Source organism: Babylonia areolata, chromosome 23 (genome assembly GCF_041734735.1).
Source record: "Babylonia areolata isolate BAREFJ2019XMU chromosome 23, ASM4173473v1, whole genome shotgun sequence".
In the NCBI taxonomy this organism is placed as follows: Eukaryota; Metazoa; Mollusca; class Gastropoda; order Neogastropoda; family Buccinidae; genus Babylonia; species Babylonia areolata.
Window position 1 is genome coordinate 38,182,113 of NC_134898.1, and position 23,438 is coordinate 38,205,550.

Genomic DNA, 23,438 nt, shown 5'->3' on the forward strand with positions numbered 1-23,438 from the left:
CTATAAATTCTTGAAACATTCCAGGGACTTCTCAGAGAAGTTAACCAGCAGTGCATCTTGCTATCTTTAAAACTCCAATAAAAGGCTGGAGACGCTTACTTGTGAATTTTCAAAGCCCTGATTGATATAAAAAGAAAAAAAAGAAGAAAAAAAAAGAAAAAAAGAAAAAAAGAAAAAAAAAAGGCAAGAGAAGAAATCTAGGTAGAATATACTAAATGTAAAGTGTGATGGACACAGCCTGCTATGTTACATGATTTATTAAATGTACAATTTTAAGTTGAATATTATCTTATTTTGTGTGTGTGTGTGTGTGTGTGTGTGTGTGTGTTTTATTACTTTTAATGAAAGTGTAGAATATAATAAATGTTAAGTGTGATGCATACAACCTGCCATGTTACATGATTTATTAAATGTACAGTTTTAAGTTGAATATTGTCGTATTTTGGTTTGTGTGTGTGTGTGTGTGTGTGTGTGTGTGTGTGTTTTATTACTTTTAATGAAAGTGAGAAGGCAGCAATGACTATTTTTTTCCCTTTCACCAGGAACCTGACCAGTTGGGAGAAATCTCTCTCTCTCTCTCTCTTATTATACTGGTGTAGCAAAAATATATCATTGACATGCATTTCAAAGAGAAACCACCCACCCCACTTTGTCCCCTGTGTCAAATATGTATATACTTTTTGCTCTTGTTTTTTGTTTTGTTTTCTAAAAAGGTTGTCTTCACTTCAGAGTCATGTTAAATTGTTAATTATTTATTATTATTATTAGTGGTAGTAGTACTAGGAGTAGTAGTAGTAGTAGGAAGCCAGAAAATCTGAGCGCGTTGCTTTGAATCACGGATCAGCCGCCGATATTTTCTCCCCCTCCACTAGACCTTGAGTGGTGGTCTGGACGCTAGTCATTTGGATGAGATGCTACTGAGTTCCCGTGTGCAGCATGCACTTAGCGCATGAAAAAGAACCCATGGCAACAAAAGTGTTGTTCCTGGCAAAATTCTGTAGAAAAATCCACTTCAATAGGAAAAACAAAAAAAAATTCATGCAGGAAAAAAAAAAAAGAAAAAAAAAAGAAAGGGTGGCACTGTAGTATACTATAGCAACGCACTCTCCCTGGGGAGAGCAGCCCGAATTTCACACAGAGAAGTCTGTTGTGATAAAAGAAATACAAATAGTAGTAGTAGTAGTTTGATATATAAATATTAGTAACAGTATTAGTATTACTGTTAAGTTTTATCATCGTCACCATCATCATTAATATATTATTGTTATATATGTATATATTTTTAGTATGATTTTAAAAATATGGAACTACAAGTAGAATATATCTGTAATGCAGAGACATGTAGAATATGTGCAACATACAATTGTTGGTGAGCTGTTTCTTGTACACATCATGCATGTGCAGGTGGAATTTCGGGAATCTGATAATTGGTATCAAAAAGGAAAATCTGAACACTTCCCCTCCCATCCTTTTTCCTTTCACCTCTGCACACTCTGTGTGTTGTTATGTGGGTTATTAAAAGAAAATGGAAAGTTCTATACATGAAAAATAACAAACAAAACAAACAAAAATTTTTTTTCCCCAAAACAAAAACAAAATCTCTGCATTGAGCATGCACAAGCACAAGAATCATTTTCAGGGATGTAAAGGATGTATGTTTAAACTACATCATACCTGCTTTCAAAAATTAAATGAATATGGAAAAAAGAGAGAGAGAAAAAAAGAGAAGGTGCCTAACTTGATAACAGAGACACGGTATGTGTGTGTGTGCACGCGCGGTACATGTGAGTTGGGAAGTGATGTGTGTGTGTGAGAGTGTGTGTACTTGTGCAAACATGGGTGTGGTTGTGTGTGTGTGGGACTGTGTGAGTGCGTGGGTGGTGTGAGTGGGTGGGTGTGTGGGTGGTGTGGATGGGTGCGTGGGATTGTGGGAGGTATGTGCAAGTGTAGCCACATAAATTACATGCATGTGCTCATTTTGTGGGAGTCAATGTTACAGGTGTGTGTATGAAGGTGCACACATGTGTGATGACATTCATGTGTGTTGACATTCATGTGTATGTGTGTAGGAACCTCACAAAAGGCACTTTTACCACTCTGTGTGTGTGTGTGTGTGTGTGTGTGTGTGTGTGTGTGTGTTGTGTGTGCGCCCATGCGTTTGTGCGCAGGTGTCCGTGTGCACACTATTTTTTTCTTTCTCATTTTCATCTATTTATTTATTGTGTTCATTAATACCATCAATAATATATACTATTATTAATTTAATCACAATAATATGAATTTTCATTTTCTATTTCTAAATTTTTCAAATTTTATTAACTGCTATTTTTTATGTCAGTGTTTTACCTTGTGACTTGTGTAGGCTCTTAAAGCCTGATCAGTGAGTTCAGTTTGCAAAGATCAGGCATCATTTTATTTTTGCATATAATCTTTTTTTCTTCAGGACAATTATTATGTGATGGGAGTGTTTATGCAGTCTGCATGCTTGGACACCACCCTGAAACTGAAACTTAGCAGACCTTGATAGCGTAGTAAATGCTGCAGAATAAACATGAACAAAGTAGCATTAAAATGACATAAAGTAAATAAGCTTTAGTAAAAAAAAAAGACCGTAATTAAATCGGAATTAAAAAATTCAAAGAGGGCAATTAGAATAAATAAAAACTGACAACAATGCATGTGTGCATCCATGTACAGGCATACACACAGACACAGATACACACACACATCACATGCTCAAAGTGAAATTTGTAGTCTCGAAGATCTCAGCCCTCAGTCTCCAACACACATAGGCCGTCAACATTTCCAGGGAACAAGAATCGTCAGTGAAGTGCAGCTCAAAGGGAAGCAACTTGCCCTTCTGTGGAAACCTTAAGATAGTCAAAGACTTGCTTCCCTTGCAATCTTGGAAAAGGGGTGTGGGGGGAGGGAGGAGAAGGAAAATAGGGAGAAAGAAAGAAGTGAACAGCATTCTGAATAACAATAATAATAAAATCTTTACCCTTCATAGCAATGGATACATGGATGAATAAATAATATTATATGCCAGTCTTTTATTAGTAATAATTGTCTTTATTTAAAAACAAAAACAAACAGAAAATTTGAGATGGAGAGAATGACTGGTGATTGTCATACTCTACAGATCACAGGAAACAAGTTTCTTTTTTCTTACTCAAGGAGATTGTGTTTGCCCCCACGCCCCACTCCTCCAGCATTTGTTTAATTGGTTTTGTGTCTTCCAAGAAATCTACTGCTTACCTGTTGTTTTTTCTGGTTGGACCAATTTGCATGTTTTGACGGATGATATTGGAACTATTGTATCATAAAGCGCCTAGAGCAAAATAATTTTGTTAGGTGTTAAAAAAAGATATGAAAAGATTACAATGATGATGATAATTATTATTACTATGAATATTATTACTCCCAATACATTGTGTCTTGTCATTGTTGCTTGTCATTTGTGAATGATTTCAAGACTTCAGTTCAAGACTCTTTATTGACTTCAAATAAAAGAATTTGGTGTGCACAAAGGGTGTTATAAAATGACATTTTCGATTACCAGCCACTCTGCATCTAAAAAACACAAAAAAAAACCCCATCGCCTGAAGCTCTATTTGAAGAATTCAAATGTGTCGTTAATTATTTGACTTGTTTTCACTCTTTCATTTAACATTTCTCCAGAGTTGATCATGACATGTGAAGAATTTACTCATGTATGATTTATCTCCTTATCTTATTCAATAAGAATTTAATGCATTCATCGTACTTCTTGGCTAATTTTTATTTGATAGTTATTTTGCAAAAGAAAGTTGGAAAATTCTTGTTCTTTGGTAATGTATTACCATGTCGTTGGTACAGGTTATTTCTTTAGAAAGCAAATTTGTATTGAGATTGGGCTGAAATGGGGCAAAGGTTGTGCCATTACATTCTCTCTCTCTCTCTCTCTCTCTTTCTTGCTGTTTCTTGCTAACATCTTTCAGTCTTTTCATTCTCTGTTTGCGGTTCTACTCTGTTCGTAATAAACACAGTTAAATTCATCAAAACACTAATATTTGGAAAGGCTTCAGAAAAATTGCACTGGAATATAGCTGTACTTTAAAAATGTAATTTATTTGTAATTATGTATAGTGTCGGAAACTTGAGAGGGACAGTGAATAAATACATTGTTGAAATGCAGATCAGTAGCAAGTGGGTGTTTAATTCTGATAGTCATTAATCAAGAATCAGTCTCTAAGCAGCAGTATTACTTAGAAAAAAAAAAATCAAACAAGAGATATCTACCAAGATGAAGAATAAAATGAAATGTTCCTGTGGCTATACTGACATGAGAAACTGGAGGTCCAGAATGGAAAGGTTTGGGGAGAAACGATGAGGTGTTTTCCAGGTCTTAAAACTCTTGTCAGTTTTGAGCAGGGTTTGGGGGAGTGAGTGGATCTTGAAGAAACAGTCATATACAGAGCATCTCCTCATGACCTTCTTCTTCTGCGTTCACTTGTATGCACACGAGTGGGCTTTTACGTGTATGACCGTTTTTACCCCGCCATGTAGGCAGCCATACTCCGTTTTCGGGGGTGTGCATGCTGGGTATGTTCTTGTTTCCATAACCCACCGAACACTGACATGGATTACAGGATCTTTAACGTGTGTATTTGAGCTTATGCTTGCATATACACACGAAGGGGGTTCAGGCACTAGCAGGTCTGCACATATGTTGACCTGGGAGATCGTAAAAATCTCCACCCTTTACCCACCAGGCGCCGCCACCGTGATTCGAACCCGGGACCCTCAGATTGACAAGCCTAACACTTTAACCACTCGGCTATTGCGCCCGTTGTCCTCATGACCTTACGTCCTTTTCTTTTCTTTATTATTATTATTAAAAAAAAAAATATTTAAATTAGTTGGTTCTTACTACAGTCTTAGTCAGTGATTACGACAATGCAGTCAGTTACACCAGGGTGACTAGGAACGAAAGGCCGCGGGTTGGGGTTCACGAGTTTTAGGGTATTATGGTGTTACTGTTAGGGAAGATTCTCAGAAAGATTGCTGAACGGGAATCAGATTGCACGATGACATCATCATCACTTGGCATGAGTGTGGATAACTGCTGGAAAAAACGAAACTACAGCATGTAATATGTGTGCGATAAGCCACGTAATTAATTAGAATTCTTCATACCTCGAGCGACTCCTGACGTCGGGCGTGCGTTTGGCATTAATGGCGGGACGGTGGACTTCACACAGGACACAGAGCACACAAAAGTGATCAGATGTGTTCGTCAAAACCTATTGTTTCTTTTGTCTGTTTTCTCTTGAGTACAAGGTACTTGACCAAACTCGTTAAACGAACACTGGATAGCCTCCTCTTTTAATTAAAACACCAGTTAATCCCACACAGAGTACTTTGGCGAGGTCACTTGTCTTGTCTTCGAAGTTTGCACCCCCTAATGTATGTCGGAGAAGTCAGAGAAAGACCTATGATTGGCTTGTTGTCAACGACAGTGATTGGTTATTGGGTGTACTGCTTTGTTGAGCCTTTGGTACACACTTAGCGCGAAGCACGTTTCCGCAGAAAGAGAGGATAATCGTTTACCAGCCTCGCGCGAAGGCGAGCGGGAAAATGCACAGACTGATTAATAGATTTACATATTTATTTTAATTTGTAACGCACCGGAGGGGCGAGGCGTCGGTGGGGGTGAAGGGGGGGGGAGGATGATGGGGAGTGTGTGTGTGGGGGGGGGGGGTGGGGGGGGGGGTGAGATAGGAGTTATTATATTCAGTCCGGGTAGGCTAAGTATTTGTCAGAGACCAACCTACAGTGCAAGACTGTACAGCTTTATAATAAAACTGATCTGATTGGGGAAAAAGATTGGTGGGTTGTGTAATGTGTTAAGTCGATGTGTAAAGTCCTGAGTTGTGTCGAATATGTTGATGGTGCATTGCTTAGCTCAGTTAGTGAACAGCCACATTCACAAAGAGGCATTCGCTCTGTCAGTATGCTGACAGATGACGTGTGTCTACTTAGTGAATACGGGTAGATAAGACAGACAGGTTAATAGAGACAGACAGACAGATATTTGCAGTCACTCTGTTAACAGATGCCAACCCTTTGGCTGCCCACGTATACCTATCTGTTAGTGTTGTGAACTTAAAAGTCGCTAAATTCAGTGTATTCTTACTCTTATCTGTCTGTCTTTGTCTTTTCGTTGCTGTCTGCCTGTCTTTCTCGTTCTTTCTTTGAAATCAGTTGCGAATGAAACGAATAAACTGATTCATGAATTATGATACATCCTATACATGCAAGCTAGTTTGAATGTTTTGCATTGGCCAGCACAATATATGTGCTTCATGCTGATATATCACCAGTATAAATGATATATATTATGTATAGGCTTTCCTTTTCTTCTTTTGCTTTTCTCTGGTTCAACACGGCATTCATATTTTACCACCCACGCTACCAAGTAATTCCTCTTAAAATAAAATCATATTTATTTCTTTTTAATGGTTGCACTACAGTTATTGAAAGAGTATGTCAAAATTGTTTTTCCTGCTGTGTGTTATTAATTGTAATTGCTCTTTTCTGTCAATAAAATGCTCATGGATTAAACGAAACGGTACTCTTACAATACCTTGAACACCACTATCGGACAATATTATTTGACTACAAGAAGACATGGAATGTGGAGAACATGCATTGACCATACCGATGACTTGAACGAATAAAAAAAAAAAAAAAAAGAAAAAAAAAGTTCTTAACGTTTTAACACCAGTATACAATACGTATTATATATGTGTGTGTTTTTGAACATGTGCAAGTGTTTATATTAATATAATTTCAGTATCTGGTGTCTTATTACAAACATTTAACATGCAAGTGCTTGAAAAAGAACAAGTAACTGCGGGTGTGTGTGTGTGTGTGTGTGTGTGTGTGTGTGTGTGTGTGTGTGTGTGTGCGCGCGCGCGCGCATATACTGTATGATACATGAACTGAAAAGCTTTTATTGATTAAATGTATTGTTAGCTTCTCTTTCCCCACAGATCCAGTCAAGCTGCAACGCTGAGGGTAACTTCCGAAGGCCTGAACATTGTTGGTGATGGAGGAGTGCTTGGCACCGGGAAGCAGTCAAGCAGTCAGCAGAAACAGAAGCAGAAGTTTTTTGCCACCCGCTCTGCTGATGGCAACTGGAACTTGCTGATGGCCCCCACGTCTGACCCATCCCGCCTCTTCCTTGTTCAGCCAGCGCCAGGTCACAAGTTCCAAATGACTGGAGGAAAAGTTCGAATGGAAAGTTCGGATAGTGTTGCGGAAAGCAACGCTGCTAACGGGTCTTCAGCCAATGGTTGTGAAGAAGACGCTTCTTCACATCTGTCCACCACAGAGACTGCAGAACCTTCTCCAGGAACTTCCAAGTCCATTGCTGTGCCTGTGGCTCAGCTCAAGGCGTCTTCTAGTGTCAGTCTGATGTCTTCGTGCACTTCGTCCGTATCCTCGAGTGCTGGGACAACTGCTGCATCTGTTGAACCAGTTCTTTTCAATCCACCAGAGCACAAGAAACCAACTTTTTTCAAATCACGCACTGCAAAAGACAGAGAAGCTCTGAAGGCTTCTGCCCAACACGCCTTGGGAAAGTTCATGAACAGGAAGGGTAATAAATGCCCTGGAAATATGCAGGCAGGACAAAGTTCCAAACAAGGAAAGAAGGGCAGGTCACCTGGGAATTCAAAACCACACAAAACGGTTTCCTCTTCGTTGTTGGCTTCAGATGTACCAAGTACATTTCCGCCAATGGCGACCTGTTCTAATACACCTGTTCCACGTCGTGAGTCCACCACTACTGTGTCATCCCTACAGACGTCAGCATCGTCATCTACCTCAGTGATGCATAGTTCCTCATTGTCATTGGTTTCAAACAGTAGACAAGCAATATCGGTGCATGATTCCAGTTTAGATTTGTCACCATCGAGCTCTCCAACACAAAACACTATTAACACGTCCACTTCAGGCAACGCTGACCATGTTTCCACCTTCACACAACAGTCAGGTACATCAGACGACATTACTGGTGATGAAGACACCCACAACATGGCAGCAGATAACACCGAAATGGAAACACTTTTTGAGCAAGACTCCAGAAGGCAGAGTGAAGAAGGCATGTGTGGTGACGTTGAAGATATAAGAGAAGCCAATTCTAATTCTGCTGTGGAAAACCCGTCAATGAATACAGATTATAAAACTGGTGAATCGCTTGAACATTGTGATTGTTCTGGAGATGAACAAAAAGCAAAAGCAGTCTATGTTTTAAAAGATGCTTTAAATACGGGTGGGGAGCCGCCCCCTTCTAATCTTTCTGATGTTCAGCAGCAATGTTCAGCTGCAGACAGTTTTCCAGAAGACAGAAGTCCTCGCCCAACTATCAACAGTGTTGATGCTTTTGGTGATACGTCAGGAGAGTCCCCAAAAGACGTGACACCTGACGTATTGCATGGTGTTGAATCCATTTCTGATAAACTATCCAATCAGCTCAATGAAGCATTTCAAGTTTTAGAGTCAGGTGACTCCTGTCAGTTCCAGATTCAAAAACAGGTGGAACATTCTAAGCTGACACGTAGTTGTAATCCTCAAAATTCTGGGGAGGGATCAAGGAACGTCAGTGTATCATTGAATAATGAAAAGATACAGCACAAAGCACCAGAAAGAAAAGAATGTTCTGATTTTTCTTCAGACACTGATGATTATGACTTTGTTTTCTCTGATGCTGAATTGGAAACAAAAACTAAGTCTGCTGAGGAATCCGTTGCTCATGATGATACAGTGTCCGGAAATACCAAGCATGATTCCATTCCACTTATTCCCACAGCACACAAAGATTCCATTGATCAAGTTGATGTTGTGACAGAGACTCAGCAAGAATGCAGCAAACTGGATGGAAACCAGGATTCTGAATTAACACCTTTGAATCCAGAGACGAACACCGGGAAAACTGCTACAGAACATCAGTCACATTCTGGAATGCAAGTTTTACATTCAGAAAAATTTTCCAAGGAAAATGACAGTTTGGACCTTAGGCACAATAAAGTATGTGAAGAAAAAGAATCAACTGAGGAGAATCTAAATGACTCACATGAATTTTCAGAAACCCAGGATAGAGTGAATGAATACAAACTTTCTGAAAACAAAGCAGCTGGTGTTTTTCATGACGAAACATTGGCCTGTGCTGATAAACGTACAGAACCATCTTTCATTGGAGACTCTGATCCCATAGCTGCTGAAGTGGTCAGTGGTCACACACATGCTGGAAACACCACTTCAGTTGTACATGGGTGCATTCAAAAGAAACGGAAAAAGAGGAAGTCTGAGTTAGATGTACTAATAGAATCTTCCAGTCAAGACTTTCAGATCTTGGAAGAATTCCAGTCGTCGGGACAGATTCCAGCAGATACTGATATGGTTGAAATGACACAACAGGAGAACCCGGCGAAGAAGAGAAAGAAAAGAAAAAATGAGTTGGACTATCTTCTAGAAATGCAGATGGTAGAAACTGGTGTACCTGAGATCCCAGATGGGGTGGGGAATGGTGAATCAGAAAAAGATGCAGAAATGGTTCATACATCAGCATTCACTTCAGGAATACAGGATGCAGGGAATCGTGGAAACAAGCAGAAGAAAAAGAAGAAAAAGAAATTAAAGATATGTATTAACTTGAATGAAGCAAAGTCCACAGATGTTACCAGTGATGAACAACCCATTGATGAGGACACATCTGCCAGTGTTTCACAGTCCACAGGCATTGCCAATTCTGAACCGCACAGTGATGATAAAAACTGCAGTGATTCTCAGGGGCTGTCACAGACAGATCAAGAACAATGCAGATCTTATCAGAATGAACCAGAACATATCCATTTGAGTGAAAATAGTGATACATTCAATTGCGATGAAATTCTTAAACTACAGAGTTCTGAACCCACCACTGACAAAACCAAAAAGAAAAGCAAGAAAAAGAAAAGGTTGAAAATAGTGTTTGGTAGCAACCAGGTGACTTCAACAAGAGTTATACCTTCGAGTGCAAATGTAGAAATTGGTTCACTTGATGATGTAGACTCTATGTCAAAACGTAATGTCGATGATTCTGTCAGAACTTTGCAGAGTGAAACTCTGCCTGATTTTGAAAACCCCGAACAAAATAATTCACTAACTGATGTCACACAGCCCAAAAAGAAAAGGAAGAAGAGACTGAATGAACTGCAGACTCTAATCCATGATCAAAAGGCATATGCTACACACACAGATACTTTGACGACGAACACTAATGATTCTAACTCTGAAAATAATTCAGAACCCATTTTTGATGTGGACAAAGATGAAACACATGAACCTGATGTGACGAAAAGTTTCACATCACAGAAGCACCATTTGTCTGAAAGAAATGGGTTGGAAATATCTACAACCCCTGTGGAGACTGGTGAACAGACCAGCACGGAAGCCTTGAGAAAATCGTCACAGGACACACATGAACAGCAACTAAAGAAAGATGCTCCATCTGTACAGGTGCAAAAGAAAACTGCACTGCACTCGGTCAAAGGCAAGGTTGATAAACCAAAGAAAAAGGCGAGAAAATTGAAGGTCACCACAGCAGGGGCCATCTTAATGCCTCCAGTAACACAAGCCACTGACACTGACGTGATGAGGATTGAAGGTGTAGAAACGGGTTCAACAGGAAATACAGATTTGGACTTTTCTTTGACAACAGATGCTTCTCAGTCTGATGAACCTGGCCGTTTGATGGACGCTCCAAATGGCAGTGAAAGTGAAGATGAAGAAGCAAGGTACAACAGGGCTATGAAGAAAATGTTGACAAGCCGTTCATTTGGCAAATGGGAACTGGTCAGAATGTTTGGTTCTCCGTTTGTTGTATTAGAACGGCTTTCTGACCAAGATGTGTACTTCATGAGCAGGAGATTTCGCAACGCCAGAGTAAGCAGCAGAGCACGCTGTTCGGACCATTGCCGCTTAAGGACTCTTGGTTACTTGTGTGAGCTGAATCTCATTGATTGCAAACCACCACCCATGTCTCCGCAGCCGTTTTCTGAATCACCAAGAAATGCAACTGGGGAACCACCAAGAAAAAAGAAAAGGAAAAGAAAACAAAAGGAAGGCTGTGAGTTGAACGACAACACGGAAGAAAAGAAAAAGAAGAAGAAAAAACGTAACTTGAACTCACAGGGAAAAGGCAGTGACGGAGATTCTGATGTCGTAATTGTAACAGACTCGCCAAACAAGACAACGAATTCAGCACCAGCCTTGCAAGAAAATACGATTACAACTTCTGCAACAAGTTTACTGCCATCTTTTCCAAGTGCCTCATTTGGTCGCATTCGAATTGCACGAGACATAGGACAAAATGTGGTTTCCTCAAACCAAGCCATCACACCTGCAAGTCCATGTCTGATAACTGTTGCCCCAACTGCTCCAAGTAGGACATCTTTGTTACCTCAAATTTACTCCATTCCTTCACTTCCTAGTGCAAGTAGACCATCAGGCCTGCCGCAAGTTTTTGCCATCTCTCCTCTAGGTACTGCAATCAGCTCAGCCAACAAGATCATCCCTGTTCTTGTGAACACCACATCATCATCATTAAAGGATGCCACTCGAGCTTCACTCACACAAGCTATCTCCAACTCACTTTGCAAAACCCGACTTGTAACCACTAGACCAGCAGCACCTGTAGCTGCACCATCTGTTCCTTCAATTTCGGCTCACACTGCATCTCTTCTTCCAAAGGGACCACTTCTAGTTCAGGCATCTGCAGATCCCCAGACATCTTCTGTTCTGCCGAAAGGGCCTCTCATCATTCAGGCAACTGTACCACCTCTCTCCGACACTGTGCAACCCAAAGGACCCCTCATGGTCCAGGCTGCCACTGTGCAACCCAAAGGACCCCTCATGGTCCAGGCCGCCCCTGTGCAACCCAAAGGACCCCTCATGGTCCAGGCCGCCACTGTGCAACCCAAAGGACCCCTCATGGTCCAGGCCGCCACTGTGCAACCCAAAGGACCCCTCATGGTCCAGGCCACCACTGTGCAACCCAAAGGACCCCTCATGGTCCAGGCCGCCAATGTGCAACCCAAAGGACCCCTCATGGTCCAGGCCACCACTGTGCAACCCAAAGGACCCCTCATGGTCCAGGCCACCACTGTGCAACCCAAAGGACCCCTCATGGTCCAGGCCACCCCTGTGCAACCCAAAGGACCCCTCATGGTCCAGGCCACTGTTGCATCCAGCACTGCTCCAGCAGCTCAGGGCAGCACTTCCACAGCGAAGCAGTTCCTTGTGGTGCAGATGGGAGACAAACGGATGTTTGTACCAACAGCTTCCCTCAGCACTCCCTCCACGACTCCAACTGTCCTGACCACCACCGTTGCTGCTACCACCACCGTCGCACCCACTCCTTGTCTTCTTCAGCCGTCTGCAGTCAGTCTGGGTGCTGTCAGTGTGCAACAGTCTGCCGCTGCTGTGCCAACAATCATAACGGCACCTGCCACAGGTGTGCAGCAGCAAGCCGCGCCCTTGATCCCTGGCAGCATGGCAAGGTTTGTGTTGTCCAATCGTCGCCCTGCCACACCTTCCACTCCCAGGACAGGGCCCACTGCATCTACTCTCCTCTTTGCCAGAGGGACAAGACCAAACCAAGCATGGACAGGTCCTCGCACTGTGGACAGTCAGAGGCGTTTGATGGTTACTCCTGGTAGCCAGCCACAAGGTGTCAGAGTGGTTCTGTCAGGTGCTAATCCTTTATCTTCAGGAACCAGGTTCACAGTGTCAAGCTCTCGAGGTGGGGTGTTTGTCAGTTCCCGCCAGCCCACTTCTGTAGTGAGGGCTGCTTCTCCTCGCCAGTCCCGCCCTGGGAAGAGAATGATGACAGAAGAAGAAAGACTGAGGAAGAGGGCGAGATTGGAGAAGAAATATCCCCTACCACCTGGTGTGGTCATCAAAACAGAACCTGTCACTCGTGGCTATAACGATGAGGGAAAAACTACTCAGGCTAACAGTTCTGCACGTGTAGTCGTGTCCACAGTTCCTGTTGCTTCTAGCAGCCGAACGCATGTTAATCTGACTCAGCCCATCCCGGTCTTGTCAGCCTTCCGAGGTCCCATTGTTATTCGGCAAACAGTGCCTGCCAGTTCTTCCATCCCACGCTCCACCTCTCTGATAGGACCACTCATTATAAGGATGCCCAATGCTCCTCCGAATACCAGCACTTTCTCTGCCTCCTGTGCAACCAGTACTGTAACTGCTACCACAGCTTCGTCCCTTCTTTCTTCTTTGAACCGGACATGTATATCCACCAGTGCATCTCTTCCATTGACATATTCCTTGCTTAGTGGGAATATTCGTGCAACTACGGCTACAACTCCATCCTCCAATGTGACTGTCGTTTCTTCCACATCAGTTGTCTCACATCTTCCACCCCAGACAAGTGCAGAGTCAAGAAGATCCGTCAACCAAGTGCCAGTTAGTTTACCTTCGGCATCGTCATCAGTGCCCATTGCCCAAAATGACAATGATGATGATGCAATCTATATTGTGGACTCGCCTCCAGCAGTACATACTTCCGAAATAGATAACACGTCCAGTTCCCATAGTGAGTCTTCAGCTGTTGAGAGAGTTACACCAGTACCGACCACGTCGTGCGGAACATCAGATGTGACATCCTCATCATGCACCTCAGCTGGACCTGTCCCAGTATCATCAGCAGCTGCTGTGTCTGTTGCCACAACTGTTGTGTTCACTTCCCAGTCGCCTATCATGCTGACCTCGCCAATGCCATCCACCTCCACGTCAGCCCCGTCCTCCAGAATGGCTTCACTGGGAGCGATGTGGGCTCGTCAGGTCACAGAGTCCCCAGACAGTGCGCCTTCCATTGACACCAGCTCCTTGAAGGCAGAGAGGTTGCAGCGCCTGAAAGATTTTTTGGCAAAGCAGATGGAAAACATGGGGGATGAACGGCGGCAGAAAGCACTTCAGGCCATTCATCATCAGTTTTCTCAGACCGGGTCTCCTGCTGAGAATGTTTCTGAGGGACATTCTGAGCCAGTTGAAGAAAACTCCAGCATGAGTGATTCTGAACATTGGCGCCCTGAAACCGCGAATAAAAGCATTGAAGGTTCAGAGAGTGTTGCAGACTGTGAGTTCACTACAATAGCAAAGGAAAAGGAAGGCACGGCTGGAGGCTCCGGAGACATTTTGATTCTCACAGCTGAAGATCTTGCTGGAGAAAGGGACTCGGAGACTAAAGACAGTGAAGACTTGAGAGAGGAAGATGCTGACTGCAGTGCAGCAGAGGTTGAACATGTCAGTGACAGGCAGGGCAGTGATTTGTCTCAACAGGAAAAACCTGAACCAAGTGGTGTGAATGGTACTGACATTTCAGAGGACACAGTGCGAATACAGGGTGCTGATCAGACGGGTGAGAACCCGCAAGCGGCAACGGCAGGTGAACGTGATTCAGGTGGTTGTGAGTCAGGTGTAACTCAAGACGAGAACGTCTCTCAGGTGCACAGTGTCAGTGTCCAGGAATCTAGTTCGGATTTGTCGGGAGACACAAGATGCAAGCAAAAGGCAGATAATGGAAAGGGTTGTGGTAGTGTTGACATCTTAGCTGACACCAGTGAATATAGTGTGAATCCCCCAAGTGAACCCTCCTGCACCGCAGTGTCAGAAGGTGGGGACAGTGGTGCTCTTCATTCTCAGGTCACAGACGATTCCCAAGGGGACTCCGCAGAAATGAACAATGGCACAGACCAGAGTGAGACAGGGCGTACTGATTCTGACAAGTGTCTGTCAAGTGACAGTCAGACCAAAGAATCCTAAAATTGAGTAAATCCTGACTGCTAGCCTGTTGAAGGTCACTAAGTAGGTAATGTGCTGGTTTGAGGGCATTTTGAACCCCCGCCGCTTGTCAGAGTGATGAGGAGAAATGAACCGGAGTTGAAGTACTTTCTATTGATAACGGTGAATTTGAGTTTACTCGCTGTTCATTGTTTGTGATGGAAACCTTGTCAAAATAATTTGTGTCATTAGTTTCTTTTCGGTTCGTTTAGTAAAGAACCTGTGCAATAGAATCAGCGCTGATCGGTCAGCGCTGGCCTCTGAAGTTTTAAGAAGGCCCGTTTTGTTTAAACACAGGACTTACTAAGAGAACTTTCACACCTGTAGTAGACAGCTGCTTATAGGTAAATTGATGCTGCGGCGGACAAACACGGGATATTTCCTGTGGAGTTCGTTCGTTTGTTTTTGTTTTTATTTGACCTGCGCTGGGCATGGAGATGATAGGAAATTCTGAGCTTCGTTTGACCACAGCTTCGTGCCCTTATCTTGATGAAGGTGCGAAAGTCATTGTCCTTGTTTGTTAGTTTGGTGTTTTACGGTCATGGCCTCCAGTAGATCTCAGTTGGCATGTCTTTGACAGCGAGGTCTGCTTCTTGTGATCGTTGCGCTAGTTTCTATGCGCTGTGTACATTTTTATGTAGTGTGTGTTATGCAAAGAGGAATGTGAGTCTTCGACTTCGTGTACCCCATTGGTCTGTCCCCGATACTAATCGTTGTGTGGCCGTCCTATTGCTTTTAATGATATTATTCTATGTGGTGTTTTTGACTCACTTGTGTTAATGATGAACAGAGTCTGTGTAATAACCCGGTGTTTCGCGCGCGCGCGCGCGCGCGTGTGTGTGTGCAGTTATGATTATTTTTCATGGTATACGTATGATTTGTGTGTGTGTGTGTGTGTGTGTGTGTGTGTGTGTGTGTGTCACTGTATACACGTTTTCCTCTTACGCAGATCTGATTTGCTTCCCACACTCACACCCCCACGTGGTCTTCTACTCCCCTCCCTTCCCCTTTGTGTGTGTGTGTGTGTGTGTGTGTGTGTGTGTGTGTGTACCATCGACTGACTTTCACCCTTACTTGTTTGTACTTCTTTAATATTTCTTCTTCTTCTTCTACAAGTAGTCTTTGCCTTGTCTTTTTTCAATCTGTATCCCCTCTTAGAGATGCCGGGGGCCTCTTCACAATACACTGATTATGTCCACATCCACTGGAGAACTGGTGTTAGAAATTTCATTTTACAGTTTCTATCGCTTCCTTCGTTTCTGGGTTTGTTTTTTTGGGTTTTTTTCATGTTTGTTTTTGGTTTTGTTTTTCCTTTTCTTTCTCTAGTCTCCTTTTTTTCCGCCTTGCTGTTTCATTTACTTTTTCTCTGGGGAGTCTTGAATACTTATATATTTTTGTGTGTGCCTTTTTCTGGATTTGGTTGGATAATTGGATATTTTTACTATGTTGGATAATTGATTTTTACTATGTTGTCCTTTTTTGTTGTTGTTGCCCCTTCTCATTTCCAGAAGAGTTTATCTTGTTTTTGTTTACAACCCTTCGTACATGATTTTGACATTTATGAAATCAAAAAAGCAACAAGAAAACAAAACAATCGAAAACAAAACTTATTCAGATTTGTTTGTTTTGTGCCTTGGATGTGTGAGATGCCCGTTGGTAATTTTATTTTTGGTTTTGTGTGCCTTTTATGTATGGATTTGTATGTTATGTATTAATATAGGCCTTTGTTTACGTTCAGGTGAGTTTCTTTAATACTCTGATGAAAAAATGGCAGAACTGATGAAAGACAACGGTCATGTTTTAGGTTTTTGTGTGTGACTGACTGTACCTGTGTCTAATTTTCTTTTTCCTGATTTTTTTATGCATTCTTTTTTGTGTGTGTTATTTCATTTGCATGCTGTGCGGGTACCGATATTGACAGTGTTTCAGCCCTGATATGGTTTAAACATTTTTACAAATCAAGAAACAAGACAAAATACAGCGTTCATTGATTGAAAAATAGGGGAAAACTTGAGCAGCAAAAGGAAAGTTGAAGTGCAAAATAAAACTAACAAAACAGACAATCAGACTTGTGATGACGACTGTATGGTCGGCTGGTCCATAAGCAACAAAGATTTGACAAAGATACAAGTTTGAAACTGATGATGATGATGATGATGATGGCGATGATGATGATAAGCTTTCCAGGCAGCTGCTGGTGGACTAACGATCATGGAGTCAGCACTGGTAGCAGATATCCTACGATCAGATTTCCAACATTACTATTGCTTTTTTTGGTCACTCTTTCCCTCTCTCTTGCAGGATGTTGTCTCCTCACTTTAAAAAAAAAAAAAGAAGAAGAAGAAGAAAAAACAACAACAACAACAAACAAACAAAAAAAACAACAAAAAACAAAAAAACACTTTAAACTCCCATTTTTTTTTATTAAGTTCAAGTTGAAAGTGATGTACGAAGAAGAATGTGTGGATGTGGCTTTGGTGCGTGTGATTAAACTGAATTGTGTTATATATATATATATATATATATATATGGAGTGTAGAGATGTATGTAGTGACCAATCTCATTTGTAACGATGTATGTAGTGTCCAATCTCGTGATTTTGTGGTTGTGCATTTTGCTGTTGCTGGAATGCATCTGTTTTCTCTCTCTCTCTCTCTCTCTCTCTCTCTCTCTCTCTCTCTCAAACGTAAAAAGTGTTTGTATTGTTTATATTTAGTTGTGTTGATATTTCTTACCAGTTTGTGTGTGTGTGTGTGTGTGCCTCAAGGCCTGGCTAAGCGCGTTGGGTTACGCTGCTGGTCAGGCATCTGCTTGGCAGATGTGGTGTAGCGTACATGGATTTGTCCGAACGCAGTGACGCCTCCTTGAGCTACTGAAACTGAAACTTGTGTGTGTGTGTGTGTGTGTGTGTGTGTGTGGTATGTCTGTCGGGTGGGGAAAGGGGAGGGGTGCAGGGGGATAAAGACTAGATTCAAACGATGAATAAGTTCTATCGTGGTGGATATTATTTGGTGATGGGGCTGTCCTGTTTTAAACGTGATCTTTCCTGTCTTCAGTAAGGCTCCCATTTTATCAGACAATTGTACTGCTGGTTTCTTGAAGACCAAGACCCCCTATTCCGTGGTGTTTCAACAGGAAACGATGTTTTAGCTTCCAGAAAGAAGTGTGTTCCTTTGGGGGTTTATTTTTTGCGTTGATTCTGGTCAATCTGGTCTTGAAACGGGTCCTATATGAATATGCCATGCTGGTTACAGTGAAGGGTGTTTTTTTTTTGTTGTTGTTTTTGTTTGTTTTACTCATTTGTGTACACGAAGTAAAACTGTGTAGTCAACCGGTCTCGGTTATACGTGTGTCTGTCAGTGTGCGTATATATGTATATATGTATGTATGTATATATATGTATGTATGTATGTATGTTAAATGTTAATCTTGAAATTGTCTCGGCAGGCGCAAGTTAGTATAGGAACAAAAGTTGGAAGTGCGACAGGGAATTGAATATGAGTGGTAAGTGAAGTAACGGATACCTGGTCATTCTCTCTGGGCAGGCCAGGCTTTGGTTGAGAACCTGCCAGTTGTTGTTTTGTGTTTTGTTTACGCGTTGGTTGGTGATGAGGTTTGACCGTAACTGTCAAATGTATGTAATCTTGCACTGTATTGTTTGTCTTGTATTTTTTGCTATGCGTAGATTTTTTTAAAATTTTTCTGAACTGTGAACTTTCATCAAAGAAGCCTCCTACCCTGTAGTCCACCAGCCCCCCTCCAATCCTTGCCTTGGCACGCACGCACACACACACACACACACACACACACACACACACACACACACACACACACACAGAGAGAGCAGCAGCAGCATTTTTGCAAACTGTCGATGGGGGCGCTAATGACAAAGGACATATTTGTGACTATATTGTGCGCCAGTAACCTGTCGTTTACTTTTATTTGCATGTTACAACTGGACGGGTGACCCATACATGTATACCAGTACTTACATTGCTTGTGTGCTATGAATGCCATGTACATAGAAAAAATAAATAAATAAAACGGAGTCACAAAAAGATTATTCTGTTCCATTTGCAATGGTCTACAGGTATGAGACCAAAGCTGTGCATGTAATGAAGTTCTTATTTTGAAAACAGGTGGGGTTATTTGTTAGTTTTTTTTGTTGTTTTCCCCAGTCGTTACGGATCACTTACGCTGTAAACCAGCAGGGTCTGAATCAGTGCTGTCTGATCGATTGTTTAATTTTCTTGATGCATGTTTGATTGGTTTGTTCTAATTTTTCATGATGCGTGTTCCAGTATGTGTTGTTGTCATGATGATGCTGATTTGAGTGGTAGCTATGATACTGTTCTTTAACGTAAGACAAAGGCACTTCCAAAGTTCTTCAGTCCATGGCTGATTGGCGCTTGGCATCAACTGGCAGATACAGGTGAATAAAAGATATCCGGCAGAATCAGGGGTGCGATTCGGTTGGTTTCACCTGTCTGTCAGTAGATTGATCGGAAGTTCAAGGCAGCGATGTGCCTTTGCCTTCACTTAAAGAAAGATGTTGATGTTTGATGTTGCGGTTTTTTTCATCTGTGGATGGGTCAGATGTGGTTGTGTTTGATTTGATTTGATGTTGACTTGGTTTGGCACGATCTGATGTTTCCGACCCCCCTGCCCCCTCTAGCCCTTCCCCCTACCACTCCCCTCCTCCCCCCCCCCTCCGCCCTTCCGCTCCCGTCGCCCCTCTTCTGCATACTTCCTTTCGAAACTCCCCACCCCCAGTCTCTTTCATCCCCCCACAGTGTCTGAATCACATGCTCATGCAGGTCGTGGATACGTGTGCGAGCTCTGTGCGTGCGGGTGTAAGGAAAAGTATGTGCCTGCACTCAGTCTTTGTGAATGTACGTGTGCGTGCCGGCATGCATCTTGCGTACACATACGTGTGTGTATGTGTGTGCACGCGCTTGCTTGCTTGTGTGTGAGTGTGTGTGCGCGCGCGCGTGCACATGTATGTGTGCGGTTATACCGTTTCTGTCCTTCGGCCTGCAAGGCCATGGTCGGTACGAGCTGTGATCGGAGAGAATCTCCACCATCGATGGCCACTTAGGCGTTGACCCTCAGGCGGGCGAGTTGAGAGGGTCTCGTGGGTTGAGTTGGGGAGAGTACAACAAAAAACAACAACAAAAAACAAGCTACTTGCGTTTAACTTTTGCGTGAGAGGAAGAGATGCGGTGATGAGGACGTTTTTGTTTCACGTGTCACTGTCCTGTTGAAGACTGCTTACCGAAAGGTCAAGAGGTTCCGGGGTCTCAGTGACCTTGTCAAGGCAGTGATGCAGAAGACCAGGAAACCTAAAACGTCAGCCAATCATCACATTAAATGTCAAGGTGGTGTTGCTGCCAGGAACGACAATTTTCTTTGGGGTTATGACCAGAAAGAGACCCCTGAAGAGAAAGAGAATGTGTGTGTGTGTGTGTGTGTGTGTGTGTGAGATATTCTGTTTGAAGCGAATACAATCTTGAAAACACACACACACATGTTGACCTCCCCTTTGGAGGAAAGTTTGTGGCAAACACGCTACTTTCTGGAGAAATTGCTGTTCACACTGGCTCTCACCCCACCCCTCCTTCACGCCATCCGTCACCCCCCTCCCCCTTCTCTCCCTTGCTAAGCGCAAACCAGTATGTAAGATTGACAGTTAATTAAACCTGTACGTTTCTTCATCTTTCTAATATGTTCGAAGAAATTTGCTCTGCAAGTATTTTCCTCGTGTGTTTTCGCGAGTGGAAAACCATGTGGTTTTTGTTGTTGTTGTAACTGTAATATTTATCAGTAGTACTAGCAGATTGATTAGACTGTCGTACGTGTTGAATTTCAATGTAGGGAGAATGGGTAAGAGATGTTTCTTACTTTTTTCTCAATTATTTCTTCTTCTTTTTTTTAACTTTCTTCTTGTTGTTGTTTTTATCATTGGCAGAGTTATGGAGCAGTTGTGGTATATGTGTTTACAGTGAAAGGAGGTGAGAAAGAATTTTTGCTGTGTAATGTTAATGTTTTTGCCGGGTATATATTTGTAACTAACAATGTGTGTGTGTGTGTGTGTGTGTGCACGCATGTATGTATATATGTACTGCATATGATTGTAATTTAGATAGTTCATGTTGTTTGATATATCACTTCTTCACGAATCGCAGACGTAAATGTTAAAAGCGTCTGTATATAACAGCGTTGTTTTTTTGTTTTTGTTGTTGTTTTCTTTTTCTTTGTTTTGTTTTATTTTGAGTGCATGTATATTTCTAATGGTTAACATTGAAACTGCAAAATAAGTAAACCAAAAACACATTACCGAAAAAGAGTCCGTGTTTCGAGTTTGTATGAACATTTGCTGTCTGTTTTTGTCTCTGTCTCTGTCTGATTCTCTATATTTGTCTGTCTGTCTGCCTCTGTCTTTGTCTCTTTGTCTCTGTCTGTCTGTCTGTCTCTGAGCGCTGCTGTCTATGTCTATGTCTCACTGTCTCTGTGTGTGCTCTGAATCACTTGTCACTGACCCCTCTCTCTCTGCATCTCATTCGTGTGCCTGCTCAGCAGCTCTGTTCTGCACGCACGCGTGCACACACACTCACACGTGCGCGCGCACACAAACACACAAAGAACATTTCAAGTTTGTAGCGGATCATATTACTCAACAAAAACAGTAAATATTTAATTTTCAGCGATTGATTTGTGTCATTTGATACGACATAAAGTATTAAAAAACGAAACCTACTACCTACATACAGAAGCCATTCGAATTTTCTCTATGGGAGAGAGAGAGCCACCCATTATGCCTGACGTGGTATAGGGTAGGTACAAGTAATTGCGAACAGCGTGTAATTGCGAACGATTCGTATACCGCCCCACTTCGAAGCGTTCTTAACGATTGCATTTCACAATTTGACGTCTGCTTCGACCTTTTCCTAATACCTTAATGAATATCCGTTTCCAAGAACCAGTCAAACATAGCTGTTTCTGGTTATTTCCGCGCTCTTTCTTCTCTTCGCACACCGCTGCCGACCAAGGTTACAAACGTGCTCTCAAAATCCTAAAATCAATGGAAGCAAGTTGTAGGACTTGAACTTTTTGACTCAGTTTAGAATAGTTGATTTGATCCGATATGTTGAATGCGTATTTCAAGTGATGGGAGAATTTAAGAAAGCTTATTGGTGACAGATCAGAACGTCAGTTTTGACAGGAATATGCAAAATAATGTCGTTTGCAATAAGATCATAGGATATTTTGACGTGAGTCTATTTGCGAACGTGCTGCACAGTTACTGAGCACTCTCAAAATGGTGTGTTTGTTTGCGGTGTAGGGTGTGTGCGTTTAAATGTCTGTTTGTGTGCAAGTGTGATCAAAACCAACAATACAACAGTCTGGTGCGATGTTCCAATAATATATTATGTCCAATGAGTTAAAGACCTGCTGTTTTAATTGTCTACATGTACCCAAAGCCATCGTTCGCAATTAGACTTGCCCGTTCGCATTTACCCTCAGGCACCCATGCTATTTCAAACGTCGACAAAACGTTGACAAGAATGAGCAGACGAAGTTTTCCTGGTGCAACCAGTCGGAGAAAGCCTTTAAAACCAAAAGAACTACGTTTGACTATCGCACGACATGTTATCTTTACAGTACACACGTTGAGCTGGTCGATTCGACAGGATCATTTGCAATTAGGCATGCTGCCCCAAACGTAGTTCTTTTGTCTTTAGTTTAACTCATTAGACATAACAAATCATTGGAACATCGCACCAGACTGTTGTATTGTTAATTTTGATCACACATGCACAAAAACACACAAACAGACGTTTTTACACGCACACCTCACACCACACACACACACACCCTTTTTAAGAGTGCTCAGTAACTGTGCAGCATCGTTCGCAAATAGTCACACGTCAAAATATCCTATAGTCTAATTGCAAACGACACTTTTTTTTTGCAGATTCCTGTCAAAACTGACGTTCTGATCTGTCTTCAACATGCTTTTTTGATTTCTCCCAGCACCGGTAATACGCATTCAACATATCCGATCAAATAAACTATTTTAAACTGTGTCATAGTTCAACTCCTACTACTTCATTTCCCTTGATTTTAGGATTTGAGAGCACGTTTGTAATCTTGGTCGGCAGTTGTGCACGAAAAGAAGAAAGAGCGCAGAAATAGCAGATGTTTGACTGGTTCTTGGAAATGGATATTCATTAAAGAACAAGAAAAAGGTCGAAACAGATGTTAAATGATGAAATGCACCCGTTAAGATCGCTTCGAAGTGGGGCAGTATACGAATCGTTCGTAATTACACGCTGTTCGCAATTACCCATACCTACCATGTATGCATGTGAAAATCACATATGAGATTCGACGTGCGCTCGTTTGGCGCGTGTCCGAAATTGATACAGGGGAAGTAATTCCAAAAGATAGCAAAACTATTGATCACAGTTTCATGGAAGAGTTTCTCCCCTTCCATCGCAAAACCCTTGCCGCGCCTTTTTTTTTCTTTTTTTTTTCTCTCCGTCTGATAG

General features: G+C 42.1%; 1 protein-coding gene across 1 annotated transcript in view; it reads left to right on the top strand.

Annotated features, from left to right (window-relative positions):
- Window positions 1–17,538, top strand: part of LOC143297671 (uncharacterized) — a 53,703-nt gene extending 36,165 nt beyond the window's left edge. The window contains exon 3 of the mRNA XM_076610091.1: window positions 7,038–17,538. Coding sequence (XP_076466206.1) covers window positions 7,038–14,868 — 7,831 coding nt within the window. The 3' untranslated portion in view covers window positions 14,869–17,538. The remainder of the gene's footprint in view (window positions 1–7,037) is intronic.
- Window positions 17,539–23,438: the final 5,900 nt, after the last annotated feature.